Here is a 24,685-nt window from a genome sequence, read left to right as displayed (position 1 = left end):
GCCAGCCCCTGGGTGTGACATATACTTTATAATACAGTCTTTGGTTTCATTAAGTTTGAGGAGACTGCAGCATTGATTTATTTCTTTAAGCCATATTAAGTTAACTTTTTTTGGGAAATCTTCTTTCACTAACAAATAGTTGTGATTTTGTCTCTTCTAGATGTCGACTCTTCAGTGTACTTAGGTTTCATTCAGGACTCAGTAGAAAATCTTTTGCTTATTCTGCACTCTGGTCATGAATTAATCTTCAGAATATAACAACAGCTTGATCATTTTATTACCATGAGAAGTAATTCTCTTGAAACATCACAGTAACCGTGTGCATGCCTGTGTTTAGTTGACTTCATTTAGGTTAGATGTAATCAGTTCACCCAATACAGCCGAGTCAACTGCCTCTAGTGGACAAAAACAACACTGCACCAAATATACAAGAGTCTCTCTGTGGTGTACAGATCAAAAGGATTTCCAAAGTGAATTCACTAAATAACACAAAACAAAGTCATGTTTAATTTAAAGGGGTCACATCAACTTGAAAATTCTGTCTACATTGTTTAACTTTTTACAGTTTTTACTGTCACTGGGCCAGTACCCTTTGTAAAGACCCCATTTAGGTACAGATATGTGGTGCCAGTATCTCGAGGTATTAATATGAACTCTTTATGTGCACATGTGTACTTTTTAAAAGGGTACCGCCCCAGTGACAGCTAGAGATCATTTATAACATTTGTTTTTGACAGTGTATGAATTATATTATTACTGGGAAACATGAAGACATGATGCACTGCGGTAAATCTACCACATAAAGACTTCAAGTTTATCCCAGGAGAGGGCGACACACAACAGAGTCTAATGTACTACAACATACGCAAAACAATGAGTCCTCAGAAACAGAGAGAGACTCTTAGAGTTTAGATTGACAGAAATTGTGAAAGGAGGAAACGAACTTGAAATTTTATTGTAAGTTATATCAATATTAATTCACTAAACTGCACTGTTAGACATTTCTGTAAATTTTACAGTTATTTACTGTATATCACCCAGTATAATACTGCAAACTATTCATACAGTAAATAACTGTAATTCACATTGCATTATGGGAATTTTCTGTGACATCAAACATCATATACAGTAATTTAAATGAAAGCCAATCCAGCTATAACAATCACATCATGATAGATCTGCAGGAGAATGAGATTACATTTTTAGACAAGTGCAGGATGATACACATTAGAGTTCTCAACGGGTCGGGCCGGCCCGACAAACCCGACGGGGTTCGGGTCAAAAATATAAGCAACTGAGTCGGGTCGGACCTCGGGCTTAATCTTTTACGCTCCGTGAAAAAAATTATTAATCATCACTGCTGTTCACCGTAAAAAAAGTCTGGTCTGGCTGCTGCAACATGCATCACAGAGAGGGGCGGGGGATAGCAATAAGCTCCGGGGTGGATCAGCAACGGATCCAGACCGGAGCTGCCGGCTTCAGAGCGGATGCGTTGCGGATCCGCTTCAGAGCAGATCCGTTGCGGATCCGCCCCAGAGCTTATTGCTATCACTGCGTGCACGCCTGTTGCCTGGAGAAGAAGAGATGGAGAAAAGTACACATGCCGCAGGTGAATTCACCGTTGCTTGCTACTACAGGAGGAGAAGCCGCTGGCTGGGTACATGTTTGAGTTCTTTTTATTTATTATTGTGTGATTTTTAGGCATATTTATAAAGCCTACAGTATTGTTTAAAATAATAGCAGTACAATGTGACTAACCAGAATAATCAAGGTTTTTAGTATATTTTTTATTGCTACGTGGCAAACAAGTTACCAGTAGGTTCAGTAGATTCTCAGAAAATAAATGAGACCCAGCATTCATGATATGCACGCTCTTAAGGCTGTGCAATTGGGCAATTAGTTGAAAGGGGTATGTTCAAAAAAATAGCAGTGTCTACCTTTGACTGAACAAACTCAAAACTATTTTGTACAAACATTTTTTTTTTCTGGGATTTAGCAATCCTGTGAATCACTAAACTAATATTTAGTCGTATGACCACAGTTTTTTAAAACTGCTTGACATCTGTGTGGCATGGAGTCAACCAACTTGTGGCACCTCTCAGCTGTTATTCCACTCCATGATTCTTTAACAACATTCCACAATTCATTCACATTTCTTGGTTTTGCTTCAGAAACAGCATTTTTGATATCACCCCACAAGTTCTCAATTGGATTAAGGTCTGGAGATTGGGCTGGCCACTCCATAACATTAATTTTGTTGGTTTGGAACCAAGACTTTGCCCGTTTACTAGTGTGTTTTGGGTCATTGTCTTGTTGAAACAACCATTTCAAGGGCATGTCCTCTTCAGCATAGGGCAACATGACCTCTTCAAGTATTTTAACATATGCAAACTGATCCATGATCCATGGTATGCGATAAATAGGCCCAACACCATAGTAGGAGAAACATGCCCATATCATGATGCTTGCACCTCCATGCTTCACTGTCTTCACTGTGTACTGTGGCTTGAATTCAGAGTTTGGGGGTCGTCTCACAAACTGCCTGTGGCCCTTGGACCCAAAAAGAAAAATTTTACTCTCATCAGTCCACAAAATGTTCCTCCATTTCTCTTTAGGCCAGTTGATGTGTTCTTTGGCAAATTGTAACCTCTTCTGCACATGCCTTTTTTTAACAGAGGGACTTTGCAGGGGATTCTTGAAAATAGATTAGCTTCACACAGACGTCTTCTAACTGTCACAGTACTTACAGGTAACTCCAGACTGTCTTTGATCATCCTAGAGGTGATCATTGGCTGAGCCTTTGCCATTCTGGTTATTCTTCTATCCATTTTGATGGTTGTCTTCCGTTTTCTTCCACGTCTCTCTGGTTTTGCTCTCCATTTTAAGGCATTGGAGATCATTTTAGCAGAACAGCCTATCATTTTTTGCACCTCTTTTTAGGTTTTCCCCTCTCCAATCAACTTTTTAATCAAAGTACGCTGTTCTTCTGAACAATGTCTTGAACGACCCATTTTCCTCAGCTTTCAAATGCATGTTCAACAAGTGTAGGCTTCATCCTTAAATAGGGGCCACCTGATTCACACCTGTTTCTTCACAAAATGGATGACCTCAGTGATTGAATGCCACACTGCTATTTTTTTGAACACACCCCTTTCAACTAATTCAACTAATTGCCCAATTGCACAGCCTTAAGAGCGTGCATATCATGAATGCTGGGTCTCATTTGTTTTCTGAGAATTTACTGAACCTACTGGTAACTTGTTTGCCACGTAGCAATAAAAAAATATACTAAAAACCTTGATTATTCTGGTTAGTCACATTGTACTGCTATTATTTTGAACAATACTGTATATTTAAAGTTTATTGTTTCAGTTGTTTGTATTGTTAAAAGGCGTGAACATTAAAGCTTGGTTTGAATTTCTGTCTGCTGGTCATGATAATAGCCTACGTATATGAGAAAAAACAGGCAGGGGGGAGGTCGGCGGCGTCGGGCCGCGGGTCGGGTTCGGACAGATAATTCACGTTGATGTGTCGGGTTACATCGGGTTCGGGCTTTAAAAGCCACGGGCCGGGTCGGGTTGTAATTTTCAGGCCCGTTGAGAACTCTAATACACATCAATGTTTGGTTTGCAGGTTCATTTTAGGCGCTACACAGACCGCTTGGTGATGTCAAATTACAAAAGTGATTCAAAGGAAACTTCTCTGTGTGATTTCTTGAATCGCTTCACATCTAATGTCACAAAACGGTGTTCCGGAACGGAAATCCTTCACTTTTCTAGTCGGTATATTTTTAAATTAAGCAGCAAAACAAATGTACCATATAATAATTTGCAATGTAACAACTGTTAAGAAATACAGCTACAATGCCGAGTACAATATGTGTATGTTCTCCTTTAAGAGCGTTCAGTCTGCCTCTGTGTCCCGCCCACTTCTGTGATTGACAGCCTACATGCTGCTGCTACTACTACTGCAGCTTCACTACAGACACAGCTTCTCAAACTGTCTTTTTAAGCACATTGTGTATTTATTTATGTCAAGCAATCTTGTAGGCACAACATTAACCACTAAAGGAAGATATTTGTGTTGTCAAGGTTCATCTATCCATGCAAGTGGGTATTTTTTCCTAGGCTTTTGATCAAAGAGAATGAAAATAATATTTTCTCTGTAGTTTACAGAAAACATAAATTCAAAACTAACTTCATAAGCTGGCTTTAACCTCTACTAAGGTAAACATGAAGGTAAATGTAGTCACAATCTGTTGTTGCATCTTCTACTATTCTAAAAAGTGTGATGTTTGTAAGTCAGTGTTTTAAACTGTATTAAGAAATGTCTAGGGCGGTGTCTGAAATAACTCCATACCTTCATTCACTATTCCCTATTAGTTTATAAAATGAGTAAGTGTTTATATGTCAAAATTTTGTCAATCCGACAAAATTTAATACGATTGAAGGTTACGACTATACAGTTTACATGCAACCTAAACATTGCAATCTGATTTAAATGTTTGTTTACATGTACATTATTTAGAATCCGAGCCGAAAGTCTGCGCAAGCGCATAGCCAGGGTTGCCAGAGTCACGTATCAAAACCATCGACTGGACATTCAAAACTAGCCCAAAAGCATCACAATGACTATTCACAGCCCAAATACCAATAACTTATCAACGAAATCATTTAATCTTTAACCCGCAGAAAATAACAACTGGTGGAAACAGTTTAAACAAATCCCAAATCTAGTAAACTCGAAAAAAACCAGAGGACTTGGCAACGCTACGCTTACGACAGCATCTCTGGAGTTCACGCTTTACTCTGTATACAAGTCAAAAAACTGAGTTGGAGTTGTTCTTAAGAAGTTTTCCGATATAGGTAATGAAAACACACTTTTCAAAAGTCACAACGCTATTTTATTGCTTTATAGCTTAATGTTAAACACTTCAGCACATGTGCTTTACTTGATGGTTTAAAAGGCGATAAATCAAACTCCTGGACTTACTGACCAAAGGCAATGAAGCGCAACTGATAAGTATTCTAACTTTGCCATCTCATCGTGTTTAAAATGTTAGGTTTCTTCAGCCCATCTAAAGGTAAGGAAGCTGTTGAGACTCACTTCTGAGTCTTCATCATTAACAGAAACACCAGCAACACAAGCACCACCATGTCAACCAAAGATATGACCCTCTACAATACTGGCAAACATTTACCCGTTAAACATTATATTTGTACATCCATGTAAGGTGGTATTTCCCAAGGCTATTTGATCATAGAGAATGAACTTTAGTGAGGCTATGCAATTTCACTTAAAACTTAAATTCCTCTGTCCTTGGGTCTTTTCCTTGCATCATTCCTTCACATCCTAGGGAGGTGGAGTTAAGACGCAAGGACAGGAAACAATGATACACAAATAAGAACTGAAAGACATCCACAGACTGTGAGGAGAGAGCAGGAAATGGAAAACCTGGAGTGGATCTCTAGTGGACTGATAACAGAATGATTTCAGTGGGAATTGGGAATCAAATCCACTCATACATGCTGAAGTTCTTTTGTCCCAAATATAATAAATATTATCTGTAATTTAAAGAAAACATAAGTTAAACTAAATTAACTAACTTCATTAGCTGGCTATAACCTCGACTACGGTAAACATGAAGGTAAATGTAGTCAAGATCTGTTGTTGCATCTTCTGCTATTCTAAAAAGTTTGATGATTGTAAGTCTGTGTTTTAAACTTACAGGTAAAAGGTAAAAGTGAAACAGCTTTATAATGTTTAGTTTCACAAGCTGAAGTCAACAATTATAATTTCCTGAAAGTTTAACTCACTGACATTTACTAAAAAACAAGAAATAGACACACTATTCTCAGAAGGGTGATAGCTGTCACGGTTTATGAATGCATTGTTTCCTTCCTGATTCACATGGCTGTGTTGTGTTTGTGTGTGTGTGTAGTGGGCGTGTTTGGCACTTACCTCCAGTGACCTGATTGTCATTACTCGCTCCAGCTGCAGCTCATTTACTCACCTATATATACTCACCCAGTTCTCATGTCCTTTGTCAGATCGTTTGTGGAAGTCAGTGAGGTCTCGTGCTGTGTGTTTCCAGTCTGCTGTGTTCCTGCTCTCGTGTTCGTGTTCGTGTTGGATTTATATTGTATTATCACCGTCCCCATTCATCTGTTTCCACGCTGGCCACCTCTCATGCCTGTGTCACCCGCTCAGCTGTCATCATTTATCAATTCACTCTGTTTTCAATAAACATCTTTACTTGCATTTGCTTCCTCTCCTATTTCATGACAGAACGATCTGACCAAATCATGGAAGCAGCGAGTTCGAATATTACATCCATGGAGGAATTCTTCAACAGCAGCAACCGACGTCTCGAATCCCAGGAACGTAATCTCTGTGGAACGGTCGCGTTAGCTGCCGAGTGTCAATGGAATGAGGAGGCGCAGTGGGACATGTTCCTGCATGGGTTGGCTGACCGCATCCATCAGGAAATCTACACCATGGAGTTACCCACTACACTCAATGGACTCATTGAACTGGCTTTACGAGTCGATTCCCAGTTATCTCGAGTGAACCGAAGAGTCACGCCCAGACCCGGCATCAGCGGAACGGAGGTGTTTCGGTCCACTGGCGGAGATGCGGTCAGTCCAGTCAACGATCCCGAGCCCATGCAGGTGGGTCGGTCACTTTGCATTCAACTGTCCAGTAAAAGACCCATCCCGGTAGTAAGTTTGAGGCTACTATCGGGCGGGGTCTCAGCCGAGAAGTCCTCATCTACATCTACGCTCCTCCCGGTGAGACTGAGGTGGTCAGCACATCATCATGATTGTCAGGCACTGGTGGATTCGGGTGCGGAAGGTAATTTCATGGACCATTCATTTGCAGTCAGACACAAGATTCCACTCAAAACCCTTTCGCATCAGATTTCAGTTCACGCACTCAACGGACAAGATCTTCCCACCATTGTTTCTATCACTGAGAACATTACACTCATCACCTCTGGCAACCACACTGAAACCATTTCATTTTACATTCTGGACTCACCCCTGGCTCCTGTTGTACTTGGACATACCTGGTTAACATTACACAACCCCAAAGTGGACTGGCAAACTAATTCAGTGTGTGCTTGGAGTGTAAAGTGTCATGAGTCTTGTCTTGTTTCTGCTTGTTCGTCTGTGCCTTTGTCTGTGTTTCAGGAGGAGGCAGTGGATTTATCTAATGTGCCCGCAGAGTACCATGACCTGAAGGAAGTGTTCAGTAAGTCGCGGGCTGCTTCTCTCCCTCCGCATCGTCCCTATGACTGTGCTATAGAATTAATGTCAGGTAAGTCTCCGCCTAAAGGCAAGTTATATTCGCTTTCGATTCCCGAAAGGGAGGCTATGGAGAAATACATTTCTGATTCTCTAGCAAACGGGTTCATCCGCCCTTCCTCTTCTCCAGCAGGGGCGGGGTTCTTTTTTGTGGGGAAGAAGGATGGTTCTCTGCGACTTTGTATTGATTACCAAGGGTTGAACAACATCACGGTTAAGAATACTTATCCTTTGCCGTTGATGTCTTCAGCTTTTGAGAGGTTGCAGGGAGCATCCATTTTCACAAAATTGGATTTACGTAACGCTTATCATTTGGTCCGCATTAGGGAGGGGGATGAATGGAAAACTGCTTTTAACACCCCTAGAGGCCATTTTGAATATCTAATTCGCCGGCAGTTTTCCAGGCACTCGTCAATGATGTGCTGCGAGATATGGTTGACCAGTTCATATATGTTTACCTGGATGACATATTGGTTTTTTCTTCATCTCTCCAGGAACATGTGCAGAACGTCAGACGAGTGCTTCAGAGGTTGCTAGAGAATGGGCTTTTTGTCAAGGCGGAGAAATGCGCGTTTCATGCACATTCCGTACCATTTCTGGGGTACATCATCTCTACTGAGGGTGTGCATATGGATCCTGAAAGGATTAAGGCTGTGGTAGATTGGCCAAGTCCAGATTCCCGTAAGGCCCTGCAAAGGTTTCTGGGGTTCGTCAATTTTTACCGGCGTTTTATTCGCAATTTTAGCCAACTAGCCGCACCTCTGACCACCTTGACCTCTCCACGAACTACGTTCAGGTGGTCAGACGCAGCTGAGGCTGCGTTTGCCAAACTGAAAGGTTGCTTTGTTTCAGCCCCTATTCTCATTGCCCCTGATCCTTCACGTCAGTTCGTGGTCGATGCGTCAGAGGTGGGGGTAGAAGCAGTGCTATCCCAACGCTCTTCCTCAGACGACAAGATGCACCCTTGCGCGTTTTTTCCCAATGTTTATCTCCCGCGGAGCGTAATTACGATATTGGCAATAGAGAGTTGCTGGCAGTCAAGTTGGCATTGGAGGAATGGCGCCACTGGTTAGAGGGTTCCAGGGTACCTTTTATTGTTTGGACCGATCACAAGAACTTGGAATATATTAGAACTGCTAAACGACTGAACTCCAGGCAGGCTCGGTGGGCACTTTTTTCGGTCGTTTTGATTTTTCTCTCTCGTATCGTCCAGGTTCCAAAAACATACAGCCCGATTCTTTGTCACGCATTTTTGATCGTTCCGAACGCCTGTCTACTCCCGAGTGTATTTTACCAGAGAAGATGGTTGTCTCCACACTCGTATGGGAGGTCAAATCGAGAGTCAAAGTGGCTCTAGAAGGGGTAACGCCTCCGTCCGGGTGTCCACCGAACCGCTTATTTGTGCCGGAGAGGTTAAGGTCCAATGTTATTCAGTGGGGTCATTGTTCCAATATTGCTTGTCATCCTGGAGTAAGTCGAACCAGATTTTTGGTCAAGCAACGATTCTGGTGGCCACGTATGGCTCGGGACATTCAGTTTTGTTTTGGCTTGTTCGGTTTGTGCCAGTGGTAAGACTTCCAATCGACCTCCTGATGGGTTACTTCAACCGCTGCCTGTCCTTTCGAGACCCTGGTCCCATATCGCTTTAGATTTTGTTACCGCCCTCCCAGGCCAACACGGTTGTTTTGACCGTGGTGGACCGATTCTCGAAGGCGACTAATTTCATTCCCTTGCCCAAATTGCCGTCAGCCAAGGAGACAGCGTTGATTGACGTACACCACGTCTTTCGCTTACATCGCTTACAGTTTGTGTCCAAATTTTGGCGAGAATTTTGTAAGTTAATAGGGGCGACTGTTAGTCTTCTGGGTTTCATCCCCAGACCAATGGTCAAACCGAAAGAGCCAACCAAGATTTGGAGAGAATGTTGCGATGTCTGGTTTCCAAGAATCCTTCATCCTGGATTCAACAACTCTCTATGGTGGAGTACGCCCACAATACTTTACCAGTATCATCTACGGGCCTATCTCCGTTTCAGTGTAGTGTAGGTTACCAACCACCTGTTTTTTCCAGGCTGGAATCCGAAGTCACGGTCCCCTCTGCTCACGCATTTGTTCAGAGGTGTCGTCGCACGTGGACTAGAGCCCGTGAGGCTTTACTCCAGGTGCGGGTGCGCACCAAGGCCAAAGCCGATCGCCACCGGTCTAGGCCTCCAAAATACGTCGTTGGTCAAAGAGTGTGGCTTTCTACCAAGAATATTCCTCTCCGATCTGTATCTAATAAGTTAGCTCCTAAATTCATTGGGCCGTTCAAGGTCACTAAAATCATTAATCCAGTGACTGTTCGCCTTAGTCTTCCTCCTGCGTACAAGAGAGTACATCCCGCCTTTCATATTTCCAAAATCAAACCTGTTTTTTTCACGCCTTAATCCGCCTACCCCGGTTCCCCCTCCCTCCTCGGTTCGTAGATGGGGTGACCACGTATTCGGTAAATCGTATTCTGGACTCTAGGCGGAGGGGACGTGGATTTCAGTACTTGGTGGATTGGGAAGGTTGCGGTCCGGAGGAGAGAAGTTGTGTTCCTGCTCGGGACCAGTGATGCCGGTAACGCGTTACTTAGTAACGCGTTACTCTAATTTTACCACTTTTTTTAGTAACGAGTAATCTAACGCGTTAATATTTCCAAACCAGTAATCAGATTAAAGTTACTTATCCAAGTCACTGTGCGTTACTATTTTTGAAATTTTCCTTAGTAAAATATATATTTTCTTGTATATTTCTTCTTGCGTCTCGGGAAGTGAAGTCAGGTGTGCGACAAGTCACGTTTTCAGCACGAGGACAATTCAGGTCACGTGTAAGCGACACAAACGTAAACAACGTACAATGAAGAGAGAAGAGAGTTGCAGCTACAAAAACACTACGTCAAATTAAAAAAAAAAACCTTTGGAGTCGCAGCACGGCACAGACAGTCAAACTAAGAGCAAGTCCCACATAGTCCCACCCGGTGATGCGAAGCAGTGAGCAGGAGTTCATCCACTACCCAAACAACAAAAGCTGGACTTCAGTGCAAAACCAGTAAGTGTGGGAGAGTTGAAGAACGAAAGTAACAAAGCGATTTTCTCCGAGCCCTGATAACATCTAAATCTCACTATGACCGCATATTAGCACATAACCTCTGAAAGAGTTGACAAATATCGCGTTATTTACTCACCGATTTCCACGTGTAGATCCAGAACTGTGTTTTCAACCATGATAAGTACATTCCAAAAGCGGTCTTTTTTTCTTACAACGCGTTGTGTTTCTCGTTTCATGTGTTACAATACTGATAAATCTACAAGGTATTTAGTATATAACATCCTGAAGACTTCTCCGTTTTTCAAAATAAAAGTAAGTCGAGTTTATAGAGTAAGTAGATCCTGTCGGATCAAAAGTAACACTTGTTAGTTTTGTCCAGCTGCTAATACTGTGTATAATATGGTAAAAAATTGATATTATTCTAATTTGATTTAATTTTATTTTCATAGTGTTTAAACTATTGAATTTTTTTTAGTCTCAGCAATTTAAGTTTGTACTGTTGGTTGCTTTTGAAACATTTGATAAAACTGAAATTTAAAATAAAAATGTAATTTAATTATTTTTTACAAAGATAAATGACAAAATAAGTTTGCAGTTACATATTAAAGAGGTCATAGTAATATATATTTAATAAAAACAAGTGTAACACAAAAATCTATCATGTTTTGTTGTGTTACTTTTGACCCACCTGTGTGTTACTTTTGTCCCTGCTGTCAAGGTCAAAAGTAACAATTCACTACTCTTGTTTAAAGTGAAATTATACAGAAGTCGTTTTACATTTGTTCAAAATTCCAGCTGGTTTTGATAGACCACACTTGTGAGTTATTGACCACAACAAAAATATATCTCTGTCTAAAACATTAACTTTTAAAATTAAGTTTTTCTGAAAATGGCCCCTGCTCACCCCTATTTATGTTAAGTGAAGTCAAGAAAGACTCATATATATATATTTTAGTTTTTTAAAACACAACAGTTCAACTTAAAATGTCAGGAGATACATTGTTGACGTTACTGTTAAAAATGCACTTCCAATAAAGTGAGTGTTAGCAAAACCGGTTGTCATTTTTAATGTTGAGGCAGTGCAGGTGTTGGCAGCTACTGGAATGTAACTAACAAAGTAATCTGTAAAGTAACTTAGTTACTTTTTAAAGGAGTAATCAGTAATCAGTAATCAGATTACTTTTTCAAAGTAACTGTGGCATCACTGCTCGGGACATACTGGATCACTCCCTTATCGATGAATTCAATCGGCAGGTAAAGGAGTCTGGGAACGCCAGGCGGCGTTCCTAGGGGGAGGGGTACTGTCACGGTTTATGAATGCATTGTTTCCTTCCTGATTCACATGGCTGTGTTGTGCTTGTGTGTGTGTGTAGTGGGCGTGTTTGGCACTTACCTCCGGGGCACCTGATTGTCATTACTCGCTCCAGCTGCAGCTCATTTACTCACCTATATATACTCACCCAGTTCTCATGTCCTTTGTCAGATCGTTTGTGGAAGTCAGTGAGGTCTCGTGCTGTGTGTTTCCAGTCTGCTGTGTTCCTGCTCTCGTGTAGGTGTTGGATTTATATTGGATTATCACCGTCCGGATTCATCTGTTTCCACGCTGGCCACCTCTCATGCCCGTGTCACCCGCTCAGCTGTCATCATTTATCAATTCACTCTGTTTTCAATAAACATCTTTACTTGCATTTGCTTCCTCTCCTATTTCATGACAGTAGCAGGAACTGAGATTTTTCTTCACAATGAAAGGAACTGAGATCAGCAGATAATTTAACAAGTGCGAAAACATACAGCTAAAAACCACTGATGCATGGACAGAGAACTGCACAACAAAGTGTTTGTATGCATGTTTTTATTGTTTTATTATATGCAACTTGAAAATAAAATATTTTTATTTTAATTATTGTTAGTTAAAAACAGTTGTGTGTTAGTGATTTTACTGTAAAGAGGCAGATCTGAATAAGAGATGAATTAATTTTGTGTCACAGTCAAACTAACATTGTGTTTTTTATCAGCAGTAAGAAAAGTTCTTGTTTAATGTTTTGTAGCCGGTATATGTGAGTTTCTACAAAGAGAAATCATGAACTTCAGACTCTCATCACTGATCCTGCTGTTACACATTCAAGGTATGAAACACAGTTTGTTATTATACTGAAATACTTCAATTCATTATATATTTGTTAAAAGTGTGTCAGATTTTAAACTAGTTTAGTCTAATTTAATTTTCATCGCTGTACTCCAAAGGCTGGATTCTCCGTTTGGATCAGTCTCTAAAATGTTTAAAGTGAGTTTGTATATTTAAAACTGAAATTAGAGATTTATATTTGAGAACAAAATTGATGAATCAGGGTTCATATCCTTACAGGACTGTCTGAATCTCTCATCTCGCTCTGTAATTTTAATGAAGTTAAATACAGATAAGCTACAAATATTATTAATGTTACGGTTTCTTCTTCAGGGTTCCTAACATTGGATAACTTTGATGTAACCTGTGATAAACAGAATATTTGTGCTGTAAGGGGGGGACTGGTGAAGGTGAGGTGCCTTTACTCAAATATCAACATCAAAACTGGGTTCTGGTTCAGTCAGAAACAGAGAACAAACTGGAGAAACAAAGATGAACCTGAAGATTTGACTTTAGATTCAGATTACTCAGGACGAGTGGATCAGAGGATCACTAAAGATTACTCACGACTCACAATAAGAGATCCGAGAGAGAGAGACAGTGGAGAATATCAGCTCATGATCATTATGAAGGATGGAGTTAAACATCTCAGCTCAGTCACAGTCAATCTAACAGTCACAGGTACATTTACATTCTCATCAGTCCAGTTAAACTCTTTTCATTTCTCATCTAATGTAAGATTTTGATTATTTAGTTTTACAGGTGAAGATGAATCCTGAATCTACAGGACAGCGAGTAAAACTGAGCTGTGATTCCTCCTGCCCTTTAACATCTGAATATGAGTACAGCTGGTACAAGAATGGAGAACATTTAACAGACGACCAAAGCATATTTGTGTCATCCAGTGAAAACACTGACAGTTATTCCTGCGTTGAGCCTGTTTCAGAGTCCTCTTCATCTGTGTGTGAGTCTGACATTTATAAAATATTTTAATTAAAATGGAAGATCAAACTTTGCAGTTTTCTTGTTGATTCATATACAGTATGAGTGTGTTTGTAATTGATTGTGAATGTTACAGCAGTATTTTGTGACTCTTTCAGGTCTTTCTAACAGTAGCTGTTGGGGTGTGACTTACACCTCTAGAAGAGTTTGTGCTTTAGTGGGATCAACAGTAGATATTCACTCTTCATACTCACATCCCACTGGATATACAGTAAAGAAAACATCCTGGCGTTTGCCATTAACTCATTTGGATCTGCGTAAGAATCGTCAGTTTTCTGGTCGTGTGGAGTATCTGGGAAACACACTGAGAATGAAAAATGCCAGCATGAGTGACACTGGAAGATATCAGTTCAGCATCATCACTAACACATCAGATAAAGTTTCTGGTTATCGTGGAGTCTATCTAATTGTTACAGGTAACTGCTCATAATAAACTCTCTGTAGTGCAGCACTCATTATACTGAAACATTATAGCTCGAGTAGGAGTCTGATATCAACATGACTGTGATAAGAGATTTAGGCCATGCTTTATCAAATGAGCTGAATCTAAAATATGAGGCCCAACCAGGGGCGGAGTGGGACCAAAAAATCTACCGGGAAATTTCGTATACCACCGGCCCTCCGTGGTAAAAAAAATGTGTCGTAGCCTATTTGTAGTAAAACTAGGGTAATACAAATCGTAATCAATTTGCCCCCCCCAAAAAAACATTTTCATAATAATAATTAAATCATTTTATCATGGCTAATTTTCCTAAATGAGTAAAATGATACCTGGTTGAAAGACGGAGATGCGCGCCTCAATCAGCTATTACATAACAGAGCGAGACCAGAGATGAATGTGCTCATAAACGGAGTAATATGGAATAATTTGTGCATCTTTGAATAACTGTAAGAATATTTCCTTTAAATATAATTTTGTCATATAAAGTTTTGAGAGATAATAATGTTTTTTTTTCACGGTTATTGCTTATTTATTTTAACGTGTTTGGCGCATTACCTCAGAGTTTATTTCAGTAATATTGCTTTTTTCCCGCTAATAATAATACAATTTACATGCCAATCCTGCTTCCTTGTCTTTTTATTAATTTCATTATGCTGTAATGTTAATTTATATGTAGATATTATATAATCTCGTCTAATATTCAAATCATATCTGGAATAATCTTTGAATAACTGTAAGAATACAGTTTATTTGAAAATAATTTTTGTCAAAGTTTTGAGAAATAATAATGTTGTGAGGATATTTATATATTCAAGTTGAATACTCTCGTCTCTTAATATAATCTAATAGTAGGAAATATAAAATGTGATACTGCAAAGTTAGATTCCCAAAATGTGACGAGGAAAAAGAGGTGTGTTCAGCAGCTTTTTACATCAGAGGCAGATGGGCTATTCCATTTGGTGAGGGGCCGCTCACTGATCCCCCTATATTTGTGAAAATCCTAGACATGGTTTGACCTGCTGAACGGGTTGAGCGATCGCTTGTATTATAGCCTACTGTGTTGAGCAGAGGGAGAGAGAGAGAGAGAGAGGCTGCACAGTTTGACCAGCGGGAAGCGGCCGCAGATCAGGCTGCCGCGGCCCCAGATACTTTTGCTAATATTAACTCGTAATCATTACGACGTAACGTATAATTATTATCAGACCGGGCCGGCCATCGCGCGGCCCCAAAACACTACCGGCCCACCGGGAAAAGTCCCGACTCTCCCGATGGCCACTCCGCTACTGGGCCCAACTTGGAAAAGTAGTTGATGTGAACTCTTTTATATGAAATCTCAGATACACGAGTGAGAAGCAGTCCAGACCCTGTGATAGATGGAGAAAAAGTGATATTAAGCTGTTCAGCTGAATGCACTTTGGATAGCAAACATACTTACATCTGGTATAAGAATGGACAACAGGTAACAGATGGATTGACATTATTAAACAAGCTGTACCTGGACTCAATCAACAGTGAGGAGCTACAAGAGTATTCCTGTACTGTAAGAGGTAACACAACATCTCATCATACAGCTGATGAAATTATATAAGAGATTTTCTGTCCTTGATGCTGATTGGTTTATTTACAGCTATGACATCATCACTGAGCTACTTTAATTTTCATTGTGCAGCACTCATAGCTGATCATTAATATTGTGTCAGTTATAGGAAACACTTTAGTGTAACACGACTGCAAGAGGCACAATGATATTATGCAGTGCCAGAAAATATTCCCCTTAAGCCCTTTTCACACACATTCCGAAAAATACTCGGAAAATGCATCCTGGACTTTTCTGGGATCGTTTGATTTTTGTTCATTCACACTGCCATGATTTGCCGACATCTGCAAGGTCCTGCCTTCTCTTCTACACAGCGTCTAAAGTTTGCGTATTATTTATTATTTCTCTCTCCAGAAACCACTCGCATGCATTTTTGTTTATAATAAGACTATAACCCTACAGTCACATTAGCTACAAAAGTGAACGACACCGAGCGACACGCACTCGCTTGATGGGCGTTCCTTGGCTAGTTTATCAAAGCGGTATCAAAAGTCACTTTAGAGGTATTGTTAAGTTACAAGAACAGTGTTTTTGGATGTAAAAGTATTTATTTCTAGATAAAAGTAACAAAATATATGAGATAAAATGCCAAACTTATCAGATATATACATAAATATGCATTTTCCGCCATCTTGAATTATTTTCTCAGACTCGACCACAGACCTACGTCACGCTGCTCCTTCACTCCGATTGGCAGTCGCTTTGTCGCGTCGCTCAGCATTTGCATAAAATAGCCTGCTTGTCTATTTTGGCCCCGCCTTGCTCGCGCAGCGGCGAGCTCGTCGCTTGTCGCTGGCAAACGGCCACTTCCATTGAAAACGAATGGTAGCCTGTCGCTCTGTCTCTGTCGCTTGTAGCTAATGTGACTGGGGGGTAAAGGAGAGCGTGAATGCGCAGTTCTATGCTGGTGAATGATTTCAGCTTCAGAGTGGATATTTGACAAGCTCCCTGATCTCTGCTTTATTAGAAAATCACAACTTTTAATTTTCCGTCAGTCTTAATACACAATGTAACTACAGAAGAGACAAGTTTTAACCCTTGTGTGGTGTTCATATTTTTGTTACTAAGACGATGTTTGTGGGTCTAGTGGACCCAGAGCATTATTAGTTTCTTAAACAAATACAGTCATACAAATTTATGTAATATTGTTTACAGATGTTTACTTTAGCCTTATTGCAAGTAACATAGACATAATTTATGGTTAATATTTGTCATTTATCACTGGAAGAGGACTATTAATAAACTAAAGCGCCATTCGTTTTTGTGGTAATATAAAACAAAAGAAGAAAATTGTATTCTGATCACTGATCTATATAAATGACTGGATTGCGCATGACGTCACACTTGTGAAGCCACCGCGCCGCCATGTTGGTATACCCAAACGTTCTATTAAATCAATGGACGTTATCAGATTTTAATGATAAAACATCACTTTACCCGTCTTCGTTTTTATATGTGAAGTTACCCTGTACATTATTACAACACAAACGTCCAAAGCATGTAAATAGTTATTTACTGAAAGTTGTACATTTTGCGTTTTAATCAGTTATTATACATTCATCTTCATTACAGTATCAGATCAGCAGACAGACCGCAACATATTTAGTATTAATGACAATAAACGTGCTCATTCTGAAATCTAAATAAATAATCATGCTTTGTACCGTATGTGCATGCAATAATTTGCTAGTTTTGTAATTATGTTATCTAAACTTACAAGTTACCTAAACTTATTTAGATAAATAACGCTGACCGTCACAGTGTAGCTGAATGTCAAAAAAAAACTTTATTTATACCCGTGTCATTAACAAATGCAACAGACACACTCACATTAACGGTTTTTTATAAATCCATTATCCTGCCCGATTAAAACATAAACATTGCAAATAACACCAGAATTAACAAATAATTAACGTACACATATCATAAAAATTAACCTTTTGTAACTGATATGCTGTAAAGGGGGTAAATTTTGATCATGATTTTGAATGGAAGTCAATGACGCTCTCTGCCGGTTGGGTATACCAAGATGGCGGCTCGAACTCTGCGCTGGCTTCACCTCGCGCAGTTACGTCAAGCGTTCTATGCGCAATCCAGTCATTTATATAGATCAGTGATTCTGATCCAGATATTGGGGGGAAAACATGTTTATCTTAAATAAGTATAAATGAAACAAAAATTTTCATCACTGTTGATGTTTAATCTTTGAACTTTTTGAAAATGTACACATTTTTGTCAGTCTACACAGCACAAGGCCCCAACTGAACACATGCCGTATCATAAGACAACATCCATACTGAATACTTAACCTGTTCATGCCAGCCAACACAACACATAATAAGCATATTTTTAATTTGTAGCTGGGTTGTGTATGCATTTCTTGCATTTAATACACATATACGGTGTCCATCTATGGTCCACACACATTGCAATGTGTTGCTACTGGCCACATATTAGAATGATGAAATTACATGGATAATATTTTACTTTCTCTATTATTAACTCTCTCTCTCACACACGTCTTTGTGGGACATTTGGTCCACACAACGTGATAAATACCAGGTACACACACACCATAGGTTTTGTGGTAAACCCATGGTTTTTCAAATGGTAACCAATATACCAAATAACCATGATTACTACTCTTTTACTACAATAAAACTATGGATTTTTTTGTAAGAGAGATAATGGTAAAATGTAGAATGGTTCCTGTTAGACAGAAGTTAAAGTGTTTTGGACAGTGGGTACAGACAAATGTTCATGCATGATATATAACATGTTTTATCCTTGCGTCATTACAGCAAGAGTAGAATGACAAAACTCTGATATGCATCCATCACATATGTACAGACATAAATACAAACACACTTATGCACTCACAGGAGTCCCAGGAAGGAGAAAAACAGAGTGAAGTTACATAGGACATTCAATTTTTACACTCTTATTAACCCTGGGTCCAGTGGACCCGAACACCACAAATGTAATATAAATGTGTAGGGGGGTACACAGTGTACAGTAATTATAAATTTGATTATTTTTATGTTCTTTATAGAAAATGAGCCAAGGCCAATGAATCTGAGGTTGAAACAACAACTAATTGCATAATTTTTCTTTCAGTAAACATTAAAAACGGGTCCCACAGACCCGAACATCACACAAGGGTTAAATATAAAAACTCTTTGGTTATTTTTGGCTAAGTTATGCGAAAAGTGGTCCTGCTGGACTGGATGGATTTCAAAAAGGTAAAAATCTAATGTTTAAAGGCGCTCTATGCATTTTCCGTAGAGTCTCTGGAGAATACTTGCAACTGTCGTAATTTCCCACCCCCACTCTATAGACCGTTTCAGTAGTAACAACATAAACAAGCGGCTGTCGCGGTCTGCGCGTAACTTCCAGTAAACTCTGTTCTTTAAACGTAGTTTATTTATATAACAAGCAAAAAAACAACACATAGATACCTAACAATCCAAAACATTTGTTATTTTCGACGAGGCATTTGTTGAAGAGATCAGTTTAGCAACTAGTCAGACCATTAAAAAAATGAAACCGGAAGTAAGGTTCGGATCCAGACGTGTGTCACGTGCGTCCGATGAAACCGTATATACACCTCTAAAGATAATGACCAGGTAATGTTTCACAATTTCATACAAATATTAGGCTACTGCATAGTCTACTAAACTACAGATGATGGTAATAGGATAATAAGTTTTTTTCAAGTGTAGAGTAGGCCTATAACAATAAAGTAGCCTACCGTGTTTGCTGACTTATAACGTTTTTTAAATGATTGCAGCTAAATCACAAGTAAACAGTCTGTAGTCTATGTCTACTGTTTAATTTCATTTGTGTTTTTTATTGTAATGTTAACATTACAAAATGCTATGACAAAGTTAATTGTGTACGTTGCATTATTTCATAACATTGGCTGTTATAATGTCACTATACATGATTATTGCTATTTATCATACAGTCTTAAGAAAAATGGTTCTTCAAAGGTTCTGAAATGATGGTAAAGGTTCTATATAGAACCATAGCTTACTGAAGAACCATTTTTTCCCGAAATGGTTCTTTGTCTTGACAAGAAAGGGTTCTTCAGTTCCCTCCTTTTTTGATTTTAAATTTAGTCAGTTATTTTCAAGCTGCCTCCTGATTATTTTCACCTGTAAAAGCCCTGAATCATCAGTCTTGCTGAATCGCCTGCAGACTAACAACACAAACAGGTAAGAGAGGAAAATAATCATCATTTACTGTTAAAAACATTATGAAAATTGAAGCTTTGTGTGTTCTTATTGTAATTTATTTATTTTATAGCAGGTAAACTTTATACTGTAAGCTTCATTCCCTTTATAACAGGTAAGCTTCATACATTAATTTTTAAATGATATATTTAGAGGACTCTGCTTTAACACTTAGGATAATGATTTGTTAAAGTGTTAAAAAGCGAATACATGTATATTGAACATTACGTTTATTAAACTAATTATGAAAAGAATGTGGTACAACATGTGTTTAGTTTTTTTATTGATATTTCAGAGATTTCATATGTGAGGTAATCTTGCTGGGAGTGAAGGCAGTGCTTATGACCACTTGATATGGGAGACACATCCTGTTTTTAAAGGTGATTATATGCATGTTTCTTTCAATGCTGGCATTAAAAAAATAGTTATTTACTGTTTAAACATTTTGGAGATTGTGTGATCTTGTGGCACATTTACATGTAATATCAGAATTACTTATTATTTTTGTCTATCTGTAGTAGGTGGATCATGAGTTAAGCTTTGCAGGTCGGCCATTGACTTGATAACAGTGGTTTATTTTTATTCAATTTATGAATAAATCTCTCGCCAACCATTCACCTATTTTCTGACAAAACAGGTAGCTTGAGCAGAATCATAAAACTTCTGTCAAATCATGTTTTACACACAGTATGTAAGCAAACTCCAGGCTAATATTAACTTGTTTTGTCTCTATGTCTTATCCTTTCTCCCATCTCCAACAGATCCAAGTCTTGTTCAGCCTGATGCTCAACCTTGTATGATGATGACCACAGCCAGGTGATGAGATCTGTGTTAATCACAGCCTGCGTCTCAAGATCAACATGACAATAGCGGCCATCTTTTATCTTACTCTTATCTGACTAAACATTGGATGGAGTATGTACTGTACAATGACCCAGCAAACAAAATAATATGGACTTTTTTGGCGAGATTCTAACATTGACACAATCCTATTGACTTTAATTTTTACAGTTAGTAATGTATTATTAACATCCTATTCATTTGTTTTATATGCCATCTATCTGTTTGTGCTAAAGTGTTTACATCTGAATGTAATGTCATAATATGTTAATATTCAGTATTTATTATCATTTGCATGTTTTGATGTTGCATTTGTCATGATTTTATTAATTTCATGTTATTGTTGTCTATTTAGAATGATTGTCTTTGCCAATGATTCTGATTTTAATGCACATATTTATTATTGTATATCTCATGTAATGAAAACGTGAAAATAAAAGTATTTTTCTGATGTCTTGCGGTTCTGTTTTTAAACTGTTAAACCGTGTAAAGTGCTATAAATAAAAAACAAAAATATAAACAAAATAACCCTCCTGACTGCTAATAAATGAAAAGGGTTTTTTATAGCACCACTGAGGTTCTATGTAGCACTTTTCAAGGCAAGGTTCTATATAGAACCATCTAAAAAAGGGTTCTATATAGTACCAAAGAGGGTGCTGCTATTGTTACAAGCTGAAGAACCCTTATTTGGTACTATATAGAACCATTTTTCTTAAGAGTGTAATAGTTTGCAAATTGTGCATGTTTACACTATTTATTTTTACTGTTGATCACCATGTGACACCATTAATCTTGCCACATGGTGATCAACAGTAAAAATGACCAATTTTACCTTTTTGCAAAAGGAAAAACCACAAAGAATCAAAAATGCATGATAATAAGGTGTTGTTATAATGGAAGTCAATGGGGCAAAAATGGCCACCAACAATAAACGAAGGAGAAAAAAAATCTGATGCTTCACAAAAACTAAAAATGCTTCAAAGCCAATGTTTTTACTAATCTTTTACATGCCCAAGACTGTGAAAAAGGTAAAAGAAATTCCAGTTTACAATCACTTTTTATATTGAAAATCAGTCATTTTGTGTGTGTTTTTTCCCCCTAAATTAGTGACACCACTAATAAACTTGGTAAGTAAAGAGTTAAAATCATGGAATTTTTGTAAACATTTGTAAGTTTTGATCAGTACTGAGGTTGGTTAACAAATTTATGCAAAAAAAAAAAAAAAAACGGAAAAAAAATCATTTGATACATTTTTGCAGCAGTTTAATTTAGGGGCCACTAACAAAATGAAAGGGTGGTAAATTTGCCCACGGTATATTGTTGAGTTTTTTAAACATTTCAAAGCCTTTTCTTAAAATATGTATAAAATATAAATATTTAAAAGACATTTACTTTCATGTGTTTAACATGCGACATGTATAATTGCGATCTATTCATCAATAAACAGCTATCCCATCATTGTTGCGGTTAAATAAATGTTATAATAAAGATACGGTGTGCTTGTGTTATGATTGTTTAACATGTTCTTATGCACCACGTCTGTGTAGGACAACTCGCAGGTATCGCACACCAGATGTGCACATTAAATAGCGCAAGCTTAGTCAGACAGAGTCTACTTCAAAATGCTACATTTCCAAACGACAGCCACGGACTGCCTCTTTGGCTATATCTAACAATTGTGCAATTAAAATGGAGCACAAACGCATGGATGAGGAGAGAACGGATAAAATAGCCCTGGCCACAGACGCAGCGAAATGCTACAAAATTACAGAAATGTTCAAGCGAGCAGGTCTGTCAAAATTACAAGTACAAGAACACATCTTGGTTAGTTATTGCCTAATAAGTCAAATAAGTCACTGGCGCAGCTTCTGCAGGTTTCAAAGTCAGGTGCCGGTGTGCCGTGTTGTTTTGTGTACCATCATTACTGGAGAATAAAAGGAAACACAATCAAGGTGGAATTATTATTTCTAGATGTACTTTAAATGTACTAACACAACCAAAAGTGAAAGTGTTTTAGCGCTGCCAGTGGCACTGAACGGCATAGCGCATCATTCAGAACTTTTGTGTTATTTATAAAATATGCACACAGCTGTCATGATGGTTATTTGCTGAGTAGCGCTGTGATAACGGCTGCAGTGAGACTGAAATCTGAGAATCACAGAAAAGTCAAATTCTGAATGTTCTGCTTTTTCTGAATATAACTGAGTTTGTGTCTTTTTTTAGATACAATAGACAAAACAAATGAAGCAGTGGACAGTTCAGTGTTTCTCTCTCTGTTGGTGTTTCTGCCTCAGTTTCTCATCATTGAAGCTCTGTGGATGTGGTAAGAAAAATATCAAGTAAAACTCAAAACTGCATAACATACAGTGAATATTCTGATATGAATTCAGATTTTAAGAGTATGACTTTTGATACCACAGCTTTGTCATCAGCATGAGTAAACTGAGTTCATCTAAAAACAAAACTGATAAAAAAAACAAAAAGAGATGAGAAATACTTTATAATCTTCTATGATACAATAAACTAATGGTCAGATTTTATAACATGATCTCTTTCTGTGTGTTTGTCATTGTTAGATGTTGCAGGTCTGTGAGTAGATCAGCTGTCTGTCCATAGCTGTGTCTGAAACCGCTCCCTATCCACTATATAGTGCACTATATCGGGTGTCGGCCATTTTGTAGTGGTGTCCGAAACTTGAGTGAACAACTTCATTCCCTACATTCATTCACTACTTTTTACCCACAATGCACTCTGATTTTGAGGGTGCATTCGATGTACACTCGTTCACTCATATTTCCCATGATGCAACGGGAGACGAATGCGTAACTTGTATCAGCTGAAGGATACTGACAGTAAACACCAAACATTTAGGTTTATAATTTGTCAGTTATTTTCTGCTTCTTTAAAAATAAACAAGTGAAAAATAATTTTTGGTTAAATAAAGATAAAAACATAAAAAATACATATAAATAGTTTATTCTGATTGGTCAGTAACTGTTTTAAAAACTGGTTTAAATGTTAAAATCAATAAAAAAAAGTTTTTGTGACACTTTTAGGCCTGTTTGAACTTTTCATTGTTGTGAAAGCTTTTTATCAACACTGTCCCATCTGTGACTCTTAATGGATTCTCCCAACAAACCAATCAGTGGTGAGGCCAGACTGAGAGAGGACCTTATTGAACTAGGGTGGATCTTAATAACTACTCTCAAATTACATAATTTTACAAAGGTTAAACGGATAACATTACGTTTTTTGAGTCACGGATTAAATAATTTTGGATCAGCAAAAAAGGGAAATAAAAATAAATCAAGAAATTGAAAACATATGAAAATAGAAAAGAACAAAGTTACAAATAAAGTCTAACAGTATAAAAATAAAAAAACTGTCTTCATTCCATAAATTAATTAATCTTTTAAAAGCTACAAAAATTATTTTTCTTTTGTTGTCTGTTGTTTGATAGGCCGCATTTACATTGCATTGCTCGAAGTGACTCCATTATGATTTTTCCCTCATGCGGCACAGATCGGATATTTGTAAGCAGGAATAAAGTGCATAAATTCAGATATTTTCTAAGCGGTTTCAGGCCTTCATATGTGGAAATAAATCGGATATGAATCGGATACAAGCATTCATGCCCGCAATGTAAGCGGACAGATCCGATATTCCCATATCAAGATGTGTCGTGCATCATCGATAATGGACACCACACGCGGTCACATGATTGCAGCACAATAGAAGATGACGGCTCCACTGAGGCCCTGTCCCAAATGACACACCCTGAACTTGTGGACTTCCTCAGAGTCCAAACTTTGATGACATCATGTAGTGCAGACTTTAGGGACCCTTGTACACAACGGTGCACCAGAGTCGTATTTTGGGACAGACTTGAGCGTCATGCTGAAAATAAGAAGAGAAGTTGCCCATCAATGAGAACTCCTCCCATCCGTTGTCTGATTGGTCTGATTGCTCTTTCACAAGGACTTCTGGGTAAAGTGATGAAGCCTGCAGCAGTGTGGACTTCAGAGCATAAAATTGACAGATGGGACACCCGACGGATTCGTAGACT

At 38.4% G+C, this 24,685-nt stretch overlaps 2 protein-coding genes and 1 long non-coding RNA gene across 3 annotated transcripts in view; all 3 read left to right on the top strand.

Annotated features, from left to right (window-relative positions):
- The window catches only part of LOC129453658 (uncharacterized), a 203,946-nt gene that overhangs the window by 142,931 nt on the left and 36,330 nt on the right, over nucleotides 1-24,685 (top strand). The window lies entirely within an intron of this gene.
- On the top strand, nucleotides 12,202-13,935 carry LOC141359599 (uncharacterized). The gene is made up of 4 exons (XM_073862315.1): nucleotides 12,202-12,504; nucleotides 12,837-13,184; nucleotides 13,258-13,467; nucleotides 13,718-13,935. Exons 1-4 carry the CDS (start codon nucleotides 12,459-12,461, stop codon nucleotides 13,933-13,935), a joined length of 822 nt encoding a protein of 273 aa, XP_073718416.1. The 5' UTR covers nucleotides 12,202-12,458.
- On the top strand, nucleotides 22,786-23,670 carry LOC129454225 (uncharacterized). Its single transcript, XR_008647784.2, has 2 exons — nucleotides 22,786-22,942; nucleotides 23,196-23,670. It is a non-coding gene; the product is annotated as an uncharacterized lncRNA (long non-coding RNA).

This window comes from Misgurnus anguillicaudatus, chromosome 23 (genome assembly GCF_027580225.2).
Source record: "Misgurnus anguillicaudatus chromosome 23, ASM2758022v2, whole genome shotgun sequence".
NCBI lineage: Eukaryota > Metazoa > Chordata > Actinopteri > Cypriniformes > Cobitidae > Misgurnus > Misgurnus anguillicaudatus.
This window is presented reverse-complemented; position numbering and strand designations above follow the sequence as displayed.